Below are 18,747 nucleotides of genomic sequence, written 5' to 3' on the forward strand. Positions count from 1 at the left end.
TGATAATAGACATGTAGCTAAATGATTATATAACAGGACCAGCTCTATTGGATTGATTTAAATATTTTCAATCTGCATAGTTTTATTATTAGCGGATGTATCAGGTTGATGGCTCATCCCTGTAACAAATTGTTTTCTTGCTTTGTAGACGGTCGATAACTGAGTTAATTAGATTCATTGCACTTCATTCTTGGCGTGTAATACACGTCAAGGAATAGTCATGTACAACGTACCCTGAATCCCATTTTTCTTTGGCAAAAAAAAAGTAAATAGAAATGACTTTGACTTTATTACAAATGATGAAAACATATACACGAATGAAAATAACAATATACACAACAGACGGCTCTCTTTTATCATCCTTGTCTATTTAACCATTCTCTTTCAATCTCTTCATCTGCTTGCTCTAGAGTGCATCCCAAGATTTGCTTAACTTGACTTGCCAGATTCAACTTTGGCTTTTGAAAAGAAGGTGAGATAATTAAGGTACTGGAAGGGATTTGCCAAAACTTATGTTCTTCTGATGCGATATCTTCTTCATCGGTTGAATAGGTAGAAGGATGATGTGGTGGTAATAAAGGTGGTAATGAATCCATGCTTTATATAAAAATGCTTTTTTATTGTCTTTTATACTTTTTTTTTTAATTTTCTATTTTTAACCTGTACAACGTCATTTCAAATCCAAAGAAAAAGTGGACCCTTTTATCTATACTAAATTAGGATATGTGGCTGTTTCATGCGCAATCCAAAAGAGATGGATTCAATGGATAAAGCAAGTAAAGGAAAAGAAAGGCAATCTCCTTGTATGCTTGTATCTATTCTCTTGCATTCTATTCATAGAACATTAAGATTAAAAAAAGGAAATAATAAAAAACAACGAATAATTAGCAAGCAAATGATTTTTTATTACATTGGCTATTGAGTCAGATATTAATAGGATTCTTTTTTCAGAAAAGTAAAAAAAAAAATCGGATTCTAAGGATGTATCACATGTATACAAATGACCAGTCATTGTTATTTTTTCTATATATAAGGTATGGTTTATTGTTATGCCCTATGGAGCAGTATAACCTATGCCAATATCAATTCTATAATCAAAGGAACAAAAACCATATTTAGTGATGACCCAGTGGAAATACAATAAGATAGACCTTCCAAATATAGAATGCGCAAGCCAGCCTTTAAAGCATCGATCCCAACCCAAAACCCAAGCCAAAAAAAAAAGCCCCGATTATTCTGCATTTCAAGACCAAGAAATGATGATTAAGCCTCATAAGATAGGAGATGTCAATATACACCAAAGAACGCATTTAATAAAGGACATCTTTCTTCTATCTAAAAAAGCTCTATAGCTTCTGACTTGCTTGGCTTTCACTACCTTGGAAAGGCCACACCTAGAAGAGGAGCGATTCAGTAATTTTTATTTCTAATTATATTCCTGAAGTACCATAAATAGGAGAGTGTTTGATTTGCTTGGTTTCATTGCTTTTGTTAATCTCTTAATTGTCTTTATATATCTTTATTGAAATATACCGCATTCTTCGAGACTCTTCATGTTCTAGTACAATTTTACGCATTCTTTTTTTTTATTTAAAAAAAAGGGTTCATAACTAATTAGCAGTTCTATCATATTTATTTGCACTTAGTATTGATTTCTTAAAATTCTTTTCGTTATTTTTGGACACTACGAACCGTATTTCAAGATAGAAATCGTATGAGTAACAAAAAGCTGCTCTTTGGAAGCAGTCTCCTTACAATATTAATAGGCACTCTGCCTTGTTGAAAAATAAAACTGATTATATCTCTTATTTCGCCAAACTTCTAAAGCACAACACGAATTTATTTTCAGATGCTTCTATTATTGTTCTTTATATGGTATTAACTATAAATGTTTTCTCTACAAAGGCTAATATCTATCCAGTTATTGTTGACACATAGATTCTATATAAAGAATGCTCTAGAGCAACAGCCAACTGGACGTTTACAACCTTTTTTGCTTTGGCTCCTACATCATCTAAAGCATGAATCCCAACTCAAGTACCTGAAGATGGTACAAGGTGATTGAATTGGGTTCTTCAGGATCCGTTGAATACTTCGACATAATCCCTCGGTTTCTTCCCTGGTAGTTGTGCTGTTATAGTTGTAGTATCCAATAAGAAACCTAGGTATTCTATTGATTGCTGAGACGTCAGAATTGATTTGGTGCAATTGGTTATCCAACCTAACGATTCGAGTTTCTGGACGACTAATTACATTTGTTGTGCTGCCTGATCTGCAGTATTGGCGATAATGATCCAATCGTCGAGATAAGCACTCGATCGAATTTGTTGTGCCCGTGCCCATTCTAAAATTGGTTTGGTGAGTTTGGTGAATAATCAGGAGCCAATGATAGACCAAAAGGAATTGTACAGAACTGGTAAACTTTCCCTTTCTATTGCATCCAAAGATATTAACGGGTTTTCGGATGAACTGGAATATGAAGGAAGTCATCCGAAAGATATGTCGAGGTGAGATCATTGGAATGTTTGATTTGTTTGGTTACTTCTTGTAACGTTTCCATTTTGAAATGTGGGGCTTGAATGTAGTTGTTGAGTTTTTTCAAATTGAATACGGGGCGTGAACCACCGTTTTTCTTTGGGATAACAAACATACTGCTGTAAAAGCCCGGAGTTGTGGGTGGAACCTCTTCCATCGCACCTTTTTTGAGTAAGAGTGAGACTTCGTGGTCCAATAGCTGATTTTGTTGTTGAACGGAATTGTAGGTTGAGGTTGTAAGCGAAGTGGAGGAAGGGAAACGAACATGATTTTGAACCCGTAACAAATCGTTTTTAGCAGCCAGTCGTCGATTGAAAGAGTGGTCTATTGTAAAATATACTGGCTGAGACGACCACCGGCAGATAACGAAGAATTTTTAATTGTTAGTTGTTGCGAAAGAGGTTGCTGTTGCTGTTTCCGAAAGAACGGTTGTTGTTCCAGAAGTGGCTGTTGTTGGGAGAACCGCCCTGCTGAAATGACGCTTTTTTGTACGAAAACTACTAGCATTTTTAATAGCTTGAGAGGTATCAGTTTGTTGAACCAGAGCAGCTTGAAATTTGGCTGGAGACATAATAAAATTGTGATTGTTAGCGGAAGCATTAAATGAAAAGCTAGGATTGATGGTCTGAAAAGCAACATTGTTGCGCATGTCATTTGTTTGAGCCAAAGCATTGAGAAATAATGTTTGGCAATCCTTGAGCATGTGCAAATAGCGTCGTACATTGTCGTTATTGACATCTTGACTAATCTCAAGCCCAAGTACATCCAAAAGGCGAAAATCACCTGAGAGCAAATATTGCAAGCGTTTAAGTGACATGTCTTGCTTAGATTGATATCTATTCATCTTGCGTGCTGCACTAGGAATAGTATCCGAGGGTTGGTATTGCAGGTTCTCAATATTGGGATATTAATCAATAGTCTTATGACGTTCATCGTCAGTTAGCATCGTGGTAGGAAGCAATGAAAAGTCTAATGAGAGAGCTTCTGATAAAAATGGTGAGAAAGTCCAAGATTAAGATGGTCTGATTGTTAAAGAATGGAGAGCTGGAATTGATGCTTCCTCTTCATCGATGTTGACAGGTGGGGATGTATGCGGCTCTGCTGAAGGTTGGGCACTTGATTGTGCCACGATTTGCTCAAGTTGAAATAATCTTTGTTGCATAGCAAGAAATTGTTCATTTTGCTTAATTGAATTGGAGTCCATATTTTGCGGTGCTGACCGAGCGAAAAAGGAGATCAATTATGTACTATATTATTTGAATTTCTTTCATTACTATTGTTTTCACTGACTTTAAATAAAAAGAAGATAAAGCAATCATATTTCATAATTTTTATTAGAGTGCCTCAACCAATTCTGTTAGAATCAATATCCATTCTTGTGAAAACTCAGTGAAGAACCTGTTATTCAAACACAGTCACCTTACACTTTTTCTTTTTTTGTTTTCCACTAATTATGGATAGACTAACACAATTACAAGATGCCATTGATGCAGTAAGAACCACTACTGTTATACATAAAGAATAACCTAAAAAATATTCTAGATGGCACGCATGTTTACAAATAGTATTTATTATGTTCATGAAAAATCCTCAATGGCAGAGCTTAATAAAGAGATTCCCGTGTCACAACCTAAAGGTAATCTCTCTATACAGAAATAATCTTATTGTTGTTAAGACATAATTATATAGTACAAGCAGATGACCCACAAGTATTTAAGGAAAATATGCATGAACTTGTATCTGATTTAGTGAAAAAAGCTAAAGAAATCGACTCTTTAATCGAAGTATTACCAGGCATTCAGCAAACAGAAGAAGAACAAGTAAAATAAAGATAAAAAGTAATGAATAGAAATATTAATTTTAAATTTTAGATTGATATTCTGAAAGCTTTAGAAGAAGAGAATAAAATAGTAAATAATGAATATGAAGAAGCTGTTAGAGATATGGGTAATGAAAAAAAAAAAGAAAAGAAAAAAAAAGGTGCATGTCTGTATTTACAGGTTTTTTTTTATGGGAGAATAGAAAACGTAATGTCACAGATCAATCAATCTTTAAGGAAAATAGCAACTGAACAAAGTAGCCTCTAATAACAAGCATCATAATAAACGTCATTCTCGCATACTCATGTATTTTTTTTTAATCAAGATTTTGGCACAGTTATAACAAGAATATGAATATTTTACTAAATTCCCCCTAAATTTTATTTGCATTAAATTGACATAAATTTTTTCCTTGGTTTTCTTTTTCTTTCTGTTCTACATCATGATACGCCCAAAACCAATTCGTATAGCGGACTCTTCACAATCAGAACAGCAAACACCAGAAAGTAGATCATTTGTAAGCTCTTACTCGAGAGCTTCTTTTCGATATATGGAAGAAAATGTTGGATTACCCGATCATCTGGTAAAATATACACACTTTTGGAATAAAATAATATTTACAGTGCATCTATACACAGTCCGACGATGACAATGATGACAATGATGGCACTATATCAGTACATAAGGGCTTTTACCTACCAACAAATACTAATTCGGAAAGTTCACCTTTGCTTTATCCAAATCTTCAAAAAGTAAATACAAATCAGACAATTGATAGTTATCATCCCAGCAATAAAAAATCAACTTTTCTTCAAAGCATCTTTAATTCGATCAATATTTTATTAGGTGTTGGTATACTTGCATTGCCTTTAGGATTCAAGGTAAACTAGTGAAGTTGAGCATTTAAGTGGACTCATGACTTGTTGTAATAGTGCGCTGGATGGTTCATTGGACTTTTGATTTTTTGTTTTTGTTTTGGACTCACGAATTATTCGGCCAAGATATTGATTAAATGCTTGAGTACTCATCCAGATTCAAAGACTTATGGCGACATGGGTGCTTATACATTCGGTATACGCGGACGTGTCTTTATTTCATTTCTCTTTTTAACTGAACTTGTTACGGTCAGGTAACTATAGATGCCCTTCTTTTTCTGTAAGCGTATAGAGATTGACTTTTGTCTAGTATCGCATTGGTCGTGTTATTAACAGATGGAATTGCTTCCTTATTTCCACATTATGATTTAATATGGGTTCGATTGACAACTTTTATTATTTTGACACCTACTTTATTTATACCCGTGAGACATTTATCTTATACTAGTTTGCTTGGAATTTTGAGTATTATCAGTTTATTATGCATCATTCTCTATGATGGCTTAACTAAACCCAACACACCTGGTAGTTTACGTGATCCTGCTGTAAGTTATTATGAGATGTTTTTTTTTTATCAAGCTTTTTTAATAGATTGTCACATATAGGATACATCTATTTTCCCAGAAAAATGGCTGGACATACCACTAAGTTTTGGATTGATCATGTCTGGATTTGCAGGACACGCAGTATTCCCTAGTATTTATCACGACATGCAAAACCAAAAGGAATATAAAAAGATGGTCAATTATTCCTATCTGATGGTGGCCGTTATTTATATGACAGTAGCTGTTTCTGGATATATCATGTTTGGATCAAAAACCATGGAAGAGGTAAAAGCATCTAAATACGATTGAACGCTTGACTTATCTTTTTTGTAGATTACCCAAAATATTCTAACTGTTCCCGAATATAATCAATTACTCAATCGATTTGCAGTTTATTTGGTAGCACTCAACCCCATTGCCAAATATGGATTGACACTCAATCCAGTCGTTCTCACTTGGCAAACCTATATTCAATCTAAATTTATCTGTATTCTGTTGACTACAATCACTATGGTTTTATTGGTCTGGCTGCTTCCCAACTTTGACCGTGTGATTTCTCTTTTGGGTGCCTTCTTTTCATTCTTTATCTCAGGCATTTTCCCGCTCCTTTGCCACATCAAGCTCTTTCGACATACCATGTCACGTTGGGAACTTGCATTAAATTTAGTCCTATTGACTGTTGCTTCACTGATGGCCATCACTGGTACAATAAAAAGCTTTTTTTAGAATAAATTACTATTGATAAAGGAAAAAGAAAGGTAATAGAAGAAATTGGCTTTTAAACAGTATGCATAATAAAAAATAAAAACTAGTCATTAAATAGAGTACCATCATTTCACTGTTAATATGATAAAGTATGTAATGAATGACATAGTGCTCTTACGCGCTCGCTGTCAATTTAATGCTTGTTATTATCATTGTTGATTCATTGATTTTTGCTCTTGAACTACGCATCAGTCAATGATCAGAATGGCTTGTATGGCAATTTGTTGCAATAAAATGAATTGGTAGCTTTTGGTTTCTTGGCTTCTTGTTGGATATATTGAAGATTTTTTGCTGAATGTCAACATGAGTATCCAAAAAACCAAACAGAAAGCGACAATGCATCATTGCATATGGTGTATCCCGGTATTCCTTATTTTCGTCGTCAGAGGCGTTTTGCAGCGACTTTCATTAAAAGAATTGGGAGATTACAAAAAATGGAGCAGGTTCTCTGTGAGCCCCTTGATAATTCTCTAATCAGCATCCTTTTATCACTGTCTGATTTAATTTTGAAGCTAAATTAAATGTTGCCTTTATCAAAACGCAAAGAGATTGAAGTCGCTGCTGCTTCATTGGCCAATTTACAATGCAAAATCACTACAAACATAAAGCCTTGGTAAGAAGAGATTTCTATATGGTTCTTAGTATGCTATCTTTCAATGATTCTCATCATATTTTATGATAATTTCGAATGCATTTAAATTGCTTTTCAACCAAGATGTAACACTATAACAAAATTCAAGATGGACGAGATGTATGGAAAAAAAATTTCATGGTAAGTAGCAAGCCTATCTTATCTTTCAAAACAAGATAGCAACCTGCTCAATGAAAAGATAAAAAATGAATATTTATACCAAAAGGTAGTAAAAGCTGTATATTATGCTCATTTTTGATACAACAGATAACTTGTTCTAATTGAAGGGGTCATCAACTCACAGATTGCAAGTTATTGTATAAATTGTTTATTCATAGTCTAAAGTGATATCTGTACTGAAGTTCATTCTATGTTTTGGAAGCATTCAGCTCATCTCACAAAATTAGCATATAGAGCTTTATCATTCCTAGCACGTACGGCATTTTTGGTAAGCGTCCACCTATTTACTGGTGTATCATCATTGCATTAGATTTAAATAAACCATATAGAAAAGTAATTTCTCGATTAATGTAAAAGTACTTTACATGTAGTATTTACTTTTACAAGCCAAACTACTTTCATATAGATTCCTCTAAAATAAGGTTTAAAATGATGCAATTCGCACATTGTGTTTGTCATACTACTGTGTTTGTTGTCGATGGGTACTTTTCAAAATTACCATTGAACCTCTTTTATAGTCTATTTGATCCTCAGCTCTAATCCTGGATTTTATAAATTTGATCGTATTCTTCACGCAGCCGGTAGGATTATAAGCTTTGCTGCGACTAGTGTCTTTATATGGAAAATCATCCAATGATCGCCTTAGTCATGACAAAACATTGGTTGATTCTCTCTCTCAGTCGATCAACAAGCAAGATGGCGCCATATGCTTGAGGCTAATCGAATACTCAATGTTATGGTAAACAAACCCCTGTAGCAACCATTTACCTAGGCTAACTATTCACAAGTACTTCTGAATAAATGTCTCATCTAGACAATACTGTCTCGAAAGTTGAGCAACATGCCAACATTTTCTCACAAACAAACTTGACTATACTTGAGCGCAACATGATTGGTAATTCACTTTTCCCTAGTAGAATATGGCACAACATAAAGGTAAATTCCCCCTCCTCTGGGTCTCTTTAGGCAAATATGCTCTGTACTTATAAAATTTCTTAGTCACAAAAAACTTTCTATATATAAGATTTCAAGACAGTCGACAGTCTCGCAATGAAGGAGGCATAGCCATTTTAGATCCAGCCAAGCAACATGTTGCTCTCCAACTGCTATAGATCAGCCCAAAGACCTTCATCGGAGAATTTCTCTGCTTCAGCGGCTATGAAATATTACCTACACAGCTTGACTTCTTTGCCGTCTCTGATTCTACGTTTATTATTTTCAGAAAAAATGTAATGCTGATGTCCACAAAATCGACTGCTCTCGATCCTCATTTCACGCTTTTGATCAAATGGATTATGAAATAAACTGGACCAATCTCAATTCTAGCACAGTAGAGGAGCTACCTTTGACAGGGGACTTGTCTAGATTGGATCACGGAACCTGTCGGTCATAGCGACCCATACTGAAAATCACGTTTGGTAAGAGACATTTATAGTTTCGACGTTTTTGATAGCAAGCTTAGACTTCAACGCTTGTTTCCACTTAGACGCCATCAAAACAAGGCCGAAAATGACTTGGATCTTACACGCACTGACTAAGTGATAAAAGAAAATTTCTTGATAGCGTTCAAAAGATCACTTCAGTGTTGTCTTGAAGGCTTCATCTCTATTTTTGGCTTTCCACGATCTACACTTCATTTTGAAAATGTAACTTTATCGATTCTAATAGATGGTATACCTGTAACGAAAATGACCGTCAAATGTTTCAGAAATCTAGATATGCTTCTTATAGAAAGACTTTCATTATCCTATCCCAAGTTCAGCAAAGATTTATGGAATAAGCTTTGGCGCTTCTCTACGGTTCATCCAACAAGAGCTGTTCTATGGTGACCTTGCCATCTCAAGCTACCCTTACATTCTCGCCTGTACAAAGTTATGCCGCACTCTAGCGCAGATGAAAGATGTTTATTATGAGGAGTGATTGAAATCGACAAACACTTCTTATCGTCCTACCCAGTCAAACGGCCCATCTGGGATACTTTAGCTCATCATTTTCTTGAACCTTCAATGTCATCTTACGAATAACTGACTCGACCCAATCAGACAACATCCAAAATACCTGCGCATCGGAAACTTGATCCTATTCATAAAATGACATGCGGTATCTTGAGCTTGTGACAATCCCATTAGGAATTTACTTTTGAAGCTGCGCCTTTTTGGCCAAATGAAGCAGCAGCAAGAACGACGCCCTAATTCCATCAGATCGTCATGAAAGTCAACCAAACAGGGCATTTACAAACATAACCATGTAACAGCACGTTAATCGTCTTACATTTTTTTTTATACTTGTGTTTTTAACCTTTAAAAGTGTCTGTCTAAAGGCGGCGCTAGAATAAAATCATACAGAAATAAAAAAAAAAAGTCTCAAAAGGTGAGGTTGAATTTGTATTAATTTTTCCTTTTTCCTCTCTTTTTTTTTTTCTTCTTTTATTATTTTTGTATAGTCAAGAAGACATATAACTTGTAAGTTCTTTTTCTTTACTTTTAAATACTATTTACTTTCTTCAAAAGGTGTGTGTATGTGTGTATATATGAAAAAAAGCGATTAAGAAGAAAAAAAAACTTTTTACAAGTGTTTTATATTCATCATCTCCACTTCCATCTTGGCTATATTCAACAACTTTCTCAAGCACAAAAGAAAAATTTGATTATTCTCTTTTGCTAACAGAAAACCTTTCTGTTTTCTTTTCCTCTTTTTCTTTTTTTTATTTTTTTTTTTTTTACCTCTTTAAATTATATTCTTTGTTCATCATCATCACATTTGACAACACAGTTGGAACAGAATACGACTGATACAACCCCATACTATGACGCGTATACCTTTTTCGCACACGCACACACCTACACACATCTAGAAGGAAAAAGGGGAGGAGTTTTTGGGAGCAAAGAAGGTGCAAAATATGAACCAAAAAATTTTTTATAGGTTTTTAATATGACGGAGGTACCCGAAGTTAATGTGGATTCAATCATTGAACGTTTATTAGAAGGTGAATAAAGGACCAAGGGCTTCATAAAGTGTATTAAAAACATTATTAGTGAGAGGAAATAGACCCGGCAAACAAGTACAACTAGGAGAACAAGAAATTCGATACCTTTGTTTAACTGCTCGTGAGATTTTTATGAGTCAACCTATTTTATTAGATTTAGAAGCACCCATTAAAATCTGTGGTAAGATAATAATCAAACTGGAAAGAGAGAGAGAGAGAGAAGACCATGATGCTCACAATTACATAATAGGTGACATTCACGGTCAATATTATGACCTTTTAAGATTATTTGAATACGGTGGATTTCCTCCTGAAAGTAATTATTTATTTATGGGTGATTACGTTGATAGAGGCAAGCAAAGTTTAGAAACCATCTGTTTATTGTTGGCATATAAAATCAAGTATCCTGAAAACTTCTTTATTTTGAGAGGTAACCACGAATGCGCAAGTATCAATCGTATTTATGGCTTTTATGACGAATGCAAAAGAAGATATAATATCAAACTTTGGAAGACGTTTACCGACTGTTTCAACTGTTTGCCTATCGCTGCCTTGGTGGACGAAAAGATCTTTTGTATGCACGGTGGTCTTTCTCCTGATTTACAAAGCTTTGAACAGATCCGTAGAGTGATGAGACCTACCGATGTGCCCGACACAGGCTTACTCTGTGATTTGTTATGGTCTGATCCTGATAAGGACATTGTTGGTTGGAGTGAAAATGACCGAGGTGTATCATTTACTTTTGGCCCTGATATCGTATCCAAGTTCTTACAGAAGCATGACATTGATCTCATTTGCAGAGCGCATCAAGTCGTTGAAGACGGTTATGAATTCTTTTCAAAGAGACAGCTGGTCACTATCTTTTCTGCTCCCAACTATTGTGGTGAATTTGATAATGCTGGTGCTATGATGAGTGTAGACGATTCTTTAATGTGTTCATTCCAGGTTTGCTTACATTCTCATTTAAACTTTACTCGCTTACTCATATTCTTTATAGATCCTTAAACCTGCTGAGAAAAGATCGAAATATACTGGATATACAGGAAGTAAAAACGCATCAAGAGGAAAGAAAAAGAGCCCATAAACTTGTCTCTAATCTCTCTCTCTCTTTTCCATTTTATCCTTTTCTTTTTAAACATTCTCTCTTTTCACATTTTTTATTTGTTAATAATAAAAAAAACTGCCCTTCTTTTTTGGACATTCACTTATGTTGCAATCCATCTCTATATAAAGAGACTAGATGTGCTTCATGCAGCGTTACCACCTTGAATGATATGAACAGTAATAGGATGAACCCATGGTGTGTGTGTAGAAGATGGTCATGAGACTAGAATGTCTTTTTATTTCATAGTATAATCCAATTTGATGCAACCATGGGTTACTTCAATAGGCTGATTAGAGAAAGAGCGCCGAATCAATCGTTGGTAACCATGGACACTGTTGTCAAGGCCAAATGATATATGGCTCGACAACCACGAAAGAAAGGAAGGGGTCTGTGTACAAAAGGATCGGTTTATCTTGTATAATACTTGACTGTGATTTCAATGCCCTTTTGTCTTTCTTTTCTCGCACATCTTTTACCGAATCATTGATGTTTTTAGTTTTATTGATTTTGTAAAGGACTTGAGGGCAGACGCATCAAGTGGTTTGTTTTAAATGGATGTTAGTGTTACATCAAACTCCAATTTGTTTGTTTTGAGCGTTGTAGTACCATTGGATTCAAGCTCAAGTGACCGTGCCTATTGTACTTGATAAGATCAAAATGAGAAAGGGAGAGGGGCTACCTTTTTTTTTTTTATTATTATGGTATTTATTTCAAATAGAGTTGATGGCTTGATGGTTGAATGTCACCTAGGGACAGCGAAAAACAATCGATAGCAGAACAACTTAGATCAATGCGTAGGCTGGGTAAGGTTGGTTCATACCCCCTAATGATCTGAAAGCTGTCTCTTTCTTGCTTAAACGTAAAACGTTTCACTCCAGCATCATTCGTTTTCACCTGCAAATAGATTTCACCATGGCCTTGCAGTGAATGCACATGCCTATACAATCGCAACTGCAGCTGTTGAAGAGACAGACCTGACAGATCGAGGTTTAATGTTTTATCATAGACATGTGGTATATCCAAAGTGATATCCTGCAAGGATGGAAATCGACTTGAATCAATACAAACTTTTTGTACTGGATCAATCAGATGCAAGGAAAGCACTTGTAATGATTTAGACAGGCCACTGGCAAAAGAGGCTGTCTGTGGGTCAACATCATGAAAGCTACATGCCAGTACTTTGAGATGAGGAAAGCAAGTGAACACGTCTTGGGCCCACTGTCTAAAACCGATTGTGTAAGGAGCGGATAGGGAAACCGAAAGAACATGAGGACTGGTCCATTTTTTGGCATGTTCCAAGCCACAGGCGATCGTGGCTCCACCTGGTTCAAGCATCAGACGGGGACAATCGTTTGGAACAGACATGATGTCGAATGATAGGATGTTGTTGGGATTCGATTTGAAATAAGCCGAAACTAGCGCTTGGGTACATGCCATGCCCACGTTATAGTGATGTATACGTTTTAGATAATCAACAAACCTACCCGAGATTTCCAAAAAACACGCTTGTAGTTCTGTAGCTGTTTCTGTGGTATAGTCTTCAAAGGCCAATGCGAGGCTTTTCAAATTGGGAAACTTTCGTATCAGGTAATGCACGGTGCCTGGATAGTATTTGATCGTTACCTTCAATTCCTTGATCTCACTGCGTGGTTCAGCACAGGGTAAATCAGGCGTGGGTAAACGGGAGGAGACATGAACGCCAAAGGTGCCTCCTATCTTTAGACTGGTCAATTGCCGAGCGTGTTGAATGATTGGATCATAGTCCATCAAGCTTTGCCCAAAAGAAGAGGACCGGACGACAAGATGGGATAGCTGAGTGAATTCTTTGAGATGTCTCATGAACCAACGGAACCTTGGGTCCGTTGAGAGATACTCTGGCAAACAGAGATAAGTCAGTGTCTGTCGGTGACGAAGGACGCATTTGTAATAATCCTGCTTTTCGCGTGGAAAGGGCGGAGGTATCCGTTTCAGTTTCCAGTGCGAAACAGAGCTCAAGGCTTTCCACATGTCATAAAAGTGAACGTGGCAATCAAACTTTTGAACATTAGGACAGACCGCAGCCAGTTGCTGCACATAGTCCATCCCTTTTCTCCCAAAGGCTGAAGGCCTGATATAGAAAGCATTCACCAATTCTCCGAGTTGGTTGCTCTTCATACATTCCAAAAACTGAACCAACTGTGAATGACGAAGGATGGCCACCTCCTTATATAATTTAATGTTGGCAGCTTGATTCCAACTTTTACAAACAAGGCAGCATTGTAGTACATCTGATTCATCGAGACAATCTTCTCGGAAAATGTAATCAAGGATTTCAGCTGGCAAATAACTCCAACGGGGCATTGGTGAATGAAGGTGAAAAAAATAAAATTTGCTAGACGTATCATCTTACTTAGTACTACGTTGAGTACAATCTTATTTCTCCGTATTGAATCGTTGCCGGTTAAAGTAATTAAGCACTAAGGATAGTTTATAGAATGGATGACTTGACTCTTTTTCTTCAAGCAATGTCCTTTCGCTTGGCTTTCTCTCTCTTTCTTATCTTCAAAGATGAATAACTGTCGATTACAAATAGACTACTTTATATGAATAATGCCAATAACTCTAGCTAAAGTCTCTGGCTATGCTGGTAATCCATGGCTTTGTGTTAGGGGTGCTAAAGGCTTTTGATGGATGTATTCCACTAGAAGTAGGAAAAAAGCATCTTTACAGGTCTGTTGATAACACAAGACGCTTACTTATTTTTAGTGAATAAACCATGCTTTTTTGTATACAAACTCGTTCTATGTTTGTGTAGGATTGGCAACTCAATTTGATACTAAGAATCACAAAGCATAAACAGAGCTGTATTCGCACTGCAGGATGATTAAAGAGCACATTGTCGTATCACCCCCTTTCCTTTCTTTTTATTTTACCCTATTCAACTTTCGTCTTTCATGCATAAAACATGGTATGAGTTTTCAGTACAAAAAAAAAAAAAGTCAAAATGTGCTGTTTTGATACAAGCTATTTATTGTTATTACAATATTTATTTCTTGACAGCAGCAGCAAGAGCCTTTTGAGTACCCTTCTTGGCGAAACGTTGGTTACGAAGGAACTTGGCATCCAACTAGTCAAAAAAAAAAAATCAACATTTTGCCATTCCTTTTTAATCCTAACAACTTACACCCTTTTGAGAACGGTACTTGTGAGTAGCGGCCTTCTTAATACCGTTACGGTGAGCCTTCTTGTCTATTTGTTTTTTTTTAGAACATGTCAACATTATTTTCGTGTGTTGTTATTCTTACTTTGGTTGTGGTTGGTGTGGTTCTTTGACTTGGCCATTTTTTACGTTTCTATAAAAGATGAATGTTGATATTTTAGATGGATGGATGGATGTATAGGAGTCGTACCTTGGATTAAGATCAAGAAGGAAAGAGAAAGAGTCTTGGATTGGATGCGCACTGTCAATGGCAGTTAGCCAATGGAAATAGTTTAAAACTCCACCTGCTCAATCTATTTTTTTTTTTTTTTTTTTTCCTTTTGAAAATTGAAAGCATTGTACAGTGAGGGAGGGAGAGGAAAGGATATGAAAGTATTTGAATTATTTATGAACTATTGTACATCATCATAAATTAAGTCGATCGTATTACTGCTTTGTATTCTTTATCTATTTTTTCTACTTTTTATTATTATTTATACATGTTACACCAGTCAATTGAATTTATTTATAGCCAAAGGTACTTGTTTTTCTCTTCTTTCTTCTTATTCCAATGTTGATTCCATTTTTTATACTATCCTTCTTTATTCACTTTATATTAGCTGATGGTTCGAACGTGTTGGTGATCAATTCACCTCAACCCAACCAACAAATCAGTAGTAAAAGCGATTTTAGAATCACTCACACCATTGTTGGTGGGCAAGCAAGTAAGCATGAAATACACACAATGGTTTACATGTATTCACATCACTCTCTATAGCCAACCCACCTTTTGCTGCTTATTACTTTCATTCTCTTTCTGCTGATTTTATATGGAAAGATCACACCAGCGGTCAATCACTCTCTTTCACCATCTCTTCTTCCTTGGACTCTGCTCCTTATCCTAATGGACTTCAAAACAAGGTATATAACACCGAATGGAAAGTTCCCAACTGCCACTTCTTTTCTCGTTATCCACCCTCTCAATATGATTACTCTATTCTTTTCACACCCTCCTATTTACCTGTCACTAATTCATCACCCGCTACTGGACCTGAACAACCCCCTATTGTCGTGCCCATCACGATACAAGTCAACAATGACACATTTCCTAAATGTTGATCTATTTTAAATAAAGAATAATGCCACATTCTTATACAGGGACTTTCATGTTTATCAAATGCAAGCAATTCCTTGCTTTATTTGTTTAATAAAAGCAAGAGCTCAATATAGACTTTTTTGATACAAATATGATAATCCTTTTCGTTCATGGTTAATCTTTATTTCAAAGTAATACAAGAGATTGGCTCTAGTCAAGAAGCACTGAATAAAATTCAATCTCAGTCAATGAGCGTTCCAACATTCTGTGATCTTTCGAAGGTACCAAGCCAGAAGCTATAAAGCTTTTTTAGATAGAAGAAAGATGTCCTTTATTAAATGTGGTCTTTGTGTATATTGACATCTTCTATTTTATGAGGCTTAATTATCATTTCTTTGTCTTGAAATGCAGAATAATCGGGGCTTTTTTTTTTTGGCTTGGGTTTTGGATTGGGATCGATGCTTTAAAGGCTGGCTTGCGCATTCTATATTTGGAAGGTCTATCTTATTGTATTTCCACTGGGTCATCACTAAATATGGTTTTTGTTCCTTTGACCATAGAATCGATACTGGTAATCCGATGAATTGTGTACGAGCGTGAACCCAACTGTCTTTTCTTTCAAAAATCAGGTAGGGTAATTTAAACGGATAGGTTCAGTGAATTTCGTGGTCAGATCTCCAAGTCATCAACTTTATAGTCTCTGATCGAGTTGTCTTTCAGACTCTACGGTTTTCAATTCAAAGCAGCTCAAGAGGATGACTAAAACCCCCTAGTCTTTACTCTTTCAGTGAACTGTATAAAGAAAAGCCAGATAAGCCCCTACTGTATCTCTTTTTGCAATAAAAACACACCTTCGCCTTTCTCTTTCAAACGATTCCTTCATTAAGCCTGCTTTTTTGATGTTGGATGACACCAGATGACGACATGCTTGTCATCAATAAAAGAACCTATGTGTTTATAAATTGAATCCTTCAAGGCTTTGCTTTGTTTTATTTCCTGTTATTTATCCTATAAAAACAAGTCAGCGCGCTTCTGGAGAGAAGCCAACATGATGAAATCCTATCGGCACCCCCAAATGATATTTATAAATTCAGGGTCGTTACGTTACATTTATTTCATATGATTGTACATTCCCCACTTTATTTCTCTTGCAATAAAAAAAATTTAAAAAAAATAAAGAAAGTAAAATGAAATGAATAGAAAGAAAAGTGTTTTATTGACCTTTGGCACTAGTCATAAAGAGTGCAAGAGGGTTGATGTGTCTCTATTTGCATAAAATGAATGAATTGCTATATTTGGAAGGGCGATTCAGATGTCGAGATTATCTTTATCAGCTCATCTAATTGGATCCTTTTCTTTTTTATTACAAAGAACGGCATAGTTTGTGTGACTTGAAAAGATGATGATAATCTATCTACTCACCCTATAAATCTACCCTTCTCTCTCTCTTTCTTACTCTTTTCTTCTTCACTTTTCATTTCTTTCTTATATTATGGCTCAATCCAACGGTCTTTCTACAAACAATGCTTCCCGCCCCAAGGAAGGTGTCACATCCCCTTACATGTCCAATGATCCCAACTCCAACGTAGCCAATTTTAAAATCATTGAATCTACTTTAAGAGGTAAAAGCATAGACTAAATTGGAATGAACCTATACTGATGATACCAATAGAGGGCGAACAATTTGCTAATGCTTTCTTTACGACCGAAAAGAAAATCGGTAAGTTTCTGCTGACGGTGACCTAGGACAATCACTCATCCATTTCAATAGAAATCGCAAAGGCTCTTGATGAAGTCGGTGTTGATTATCTCGAGTTGACATCACCCGCTGCCTCTGAACAATCTCGCAATGACTGTCGCGCCATCTCCAGCCTGGGTTTAAAGGCCAAGATTTTGACACACATACGTTGCCACATGGATGATGCCAAATTAGCCATTGATACGGGTGTTGACGGTCTTGATGTTGTCATTGGCACCTCTAGTTTCCTTCGTGAATTTTCTCATGGCAAGGATATGGATTACATCACCAAGCAAGCCATCGAAGTGATCACGTTCATCAAGAGCAAGGGTCTCGAAGTGCGTTTCTCTACTGAGGATTCCTTCCGCTCTGATCTGGTCGATTTGCTTTCGATTTACAAGGCCGTGGACAAGATTGGTGTGAACCGTGTGGGCATTGCTGATACGGTCGGTTGTGCTAATCCTCGCCAGGTCTATGAACTCGTCAAGACATTGCGTAGTGTTGTCAGCTGCGATATTGAATGTCACTTTCACAATGACACAGGCTGTGCTATCGCGAATGCCTATGCTGCTTTGGAAGCAGGTGCGACTCACATTGATACCTCTGTTCTCGGCATCGGTGAACGTAACGGGATCACTCCCTTGGGAGGTCTGTTGGCCAGGATGTACACGGGCGACAAGGAGTACGTGATGAACAAATATGACTTGACCAAGATTCGTGAAGTGGAAAACATCGTGGCCGACGCGGTCGAGGTCACTGTGCCCTTTAACAATTACATCACAGGTTACTGTGCCTTCACTCACAAGGCTGGTATTCATGCTAAGGCGATCTTGAACAACCCTTCGACCTATGAAATCTTGAACCCCCACGATTTTGGCATGACGCGTTATGTCAGTATCGGTCACCGTCTGACTGGCTGGAATGCGGTCAAGAACCGTGTTGAACAACTGAATCTGGACTTGACGGATGAAGATGCCAAGGCGGTGACGGCCAAGATTAAGGAATTGGCTGATGTTCGACCTCTTTCACTGGATGATGTAGATGTCTTGCTCCGTTCTTATCATCAAGCCAAGGTGGACGGTAGACATACTCACTTTTTAAACAAGATTGAAAAGCCTGAACATATCGCTTCTTTTGGTGCTGAAGTAGCTGCTGCATAAAAAAAAATTTATTTTTACATCAACACATCTGATTTCTTAGATCATTCCCCCCCCCCTTCTTTTTCATACTTTTATGTATACACTTTCATATTTTTTTTTGTATAATAAAAAGTTTATTTATTTTTATCTCTTC

The 18,747-nt window shown here is 36.4% G+C and overlaps 10 protein-coding genes across 10 annotated transcripts; 6 read left to right on the forward strand and 4 right to left on the reverse strand.

Moving 5' to 3' along the window:
* Positions 1 to 356: 356 nt before the first annotated feature.
* Positions 357 to 596, reverse strand: RO3G_08931 (uncharacterized protein; the record flags this gene model as incomplete). The annotated part of the gene is made up of 1 exon (XM_067663516.1): positions 357 to 596. One exon carries the CDS (start codon positions 594 to 596, stop codon positions 357 to 359), a length of 240 nt encoding a protein of 79 aa, XP_067519617.1.
* A 1,853-nt stretch (positions 597 to 2,449) lies between these two features.
* Positions 2,450 to 3,352, reverse strand: RO3G_08932 (uncharacterized protein; the record flags this gene model as incomplete). The annotated part of the gene is made up of 2 exons (XM_067663517.1): positions 2,450 to 2,859; positions 3,028 to 3,352. 2 exons carry the CDS (start codon positions 3,350 to 3,352, stop codon positions 2,450 to 2,452), a joined length of 735 nt encoding a protein of 244 aa, XP_067519618.1.
* A 725-nt stretch (positions 3,353 to 4,077) lies between these two features.
* Positions 4,078 to 4,364, forward strand: RO3G_08933 (uncharacterized protein; the record flags this gene model as incomplete). Its single annotated transcript, XM_067663518.1, has 2 exons — positions 4,078 to 4,171; positions 4,225 to 4,364. 2 exons carry the CDS (start codon positions 4,078 to 4,080, stop codon positions 4,362 to 4,364), a joined length of 234 nt encoding a protein of 77 aa, XP_067519619.1.
* A 1,043-nt stretch (positions 4,365 to 5,407) lies between these two features.
* On the forward strand, positions 5,408 to 6,501 carry RO3G_08934 (uncharacterized protein; the record flags this gene model as incomplete). The annotated part of the gene is made up of 4 exons (XM_067663519.1): positions 5,408 to 5,484; positions 5,679 to 5,775; positions 5,836 to 6,060; positions 6,109 to 6,501. The coding sequence occupies 4 exons, from the start codon at positions 5,408 to 5,410 to the stop codon at positions 6,499 to 6,501; spliced, it is 792 nt and encodes a 263-aa protein (XP_067519620.1).
* A 1,770-nt stretch (positions 6,502 to 8,271) lies between these two features.
* On the forward strand, positions 8,272 to 8,463 carry RO3G_08935 (uncharacterized protein; the record flags this gene model as incomplete). Its single annotated transcript, XM_067663520.1, has 2 exons — positions 8,272 to 8,287; positions 8,351 to 8,463. 2 exons carry the CDS (start codon positions 8,272 to 8,274, stop codon positions 8,461 to 8,463), a joined length of 129 nt encoding a protein of 42 aa, XP_067519621.1.
* A 1,819-nt stretch (positions 8,464 to 10,282) lies between these two features.
* Positions 10,283 to 11,421, forward strand: RO3G_08936 (serine/threonine-protein phosphatase PP1; the record flags this gene model as incomplete). The annotated part of the gene is made up of 4 exons (XM_067663521.1): positions 10,283 to 10,337; positions 10,387 to 10,518; positions 10,588 to 11,282; positions 11,335 to 11,421. 4 exons carry the CDS (start codon positions 10,283 to 10,285, stop codon positions 11,419 to 11,421), a joined length of 969 nt encoding a protein of 322 aa, XP_067519622.1.
* A 585-nt stretch (positions 11,422 to 12,006) lies between these two features.
* On the reverse strand, positions 12,007 to 13,782 carry RO3G_08937 (uncharacterized protein; the record flags this gene model as incomplete). The annotated part of the gene is made up of 2 exons (XM_067663522.1): positions 12,007 to 12,076; positions 12,263 to 13,782. The coding sequence occupies 2 exons, from the start codon at positions 13,780 to 13,782 to the stop codon at positions 12,007 to 12,009; spliced, it is 1,590 nt and encodes a 529-aa protein (XP_067519623.1).
* Positions 13,783 to 14,467: 685 nt separating this feature from the next.
* Positions 14,468 to 14,763, reverse strand: RO3G_08938 (60S ribosomal protein eL29; the record flags this gene model as incomplete). The annotated part of the gene is made up of 3 exons (XM_067663523.1): positions 14,468 to 14,548; positions 14,606 to 14,670; positions 14,727 to 14,763. The coding sequence occupies 3 exons, from the start codon at positions 14,761 to 14,763 to the stop codon at positions 14,468 to 14,470; spliced, it is 183 nt and encodes a 60-aa protein (XP_067519624.1).
* A 428-nt stretch (positions 14,764 to 15,191) lies between these two features.
* On the forward strand, positions 15,192 to 15,739 carry RO3G_08939 (uncharacterized protein; the record flags this gene model as incomplete). The annotated part of the gene is made up of 2 exons (XM_067663524.1): positions 15,192 to 15,345; positions 15,399 to 15,739. The coding sequence occupies 2 exons, from the start codon at positions 15,192 to 15,194 to the stop codon at positions 15,737 to 15,739; spliced, it is 495 nt and encodes a 164-aa protein (XP_067519625.1).
* A 1,469-nt stretch (positions 15,740 to 17,208) lies between these two features.
* Positions 17,209 to 18,614, forward strand: RO3G_08940 (homocitrate synthase; the record flags this gene model as incomplete). Its single annotated transcript, XM_067663525.1, has 3 exons — positions 17,209 to 17,338; positions 17,389 to 17,436; positions 17,488 to 18,614. The coding sequence occupies 3 exons, from the start codon at positions 17,209 to 17,211 to the stop codon at positions 18,612 to 18,614; spliced, it is 1,305 nt and encodes a 434-aa protein (XP_067519626.1).
* Between the last annotated feature and the right edge of the window lie 133 nt (positions 18,615 to 18,747).

The sequence above is a fragment of the Rhizopus delemar genome, genomic scaffold (assembly GCF_000149305.1).
Source record: "Rhizopus delemar RA 99-880 supercont3.6 genomic scaffold, whole genome shotgun sequence".
Lineage (NCBI taxonomy): Eukaryota > Fungi > Mucoromycota > Mucoromycetes > Mucorales > Rhizopodaceae > Rhizopus > Rhizopus delemar.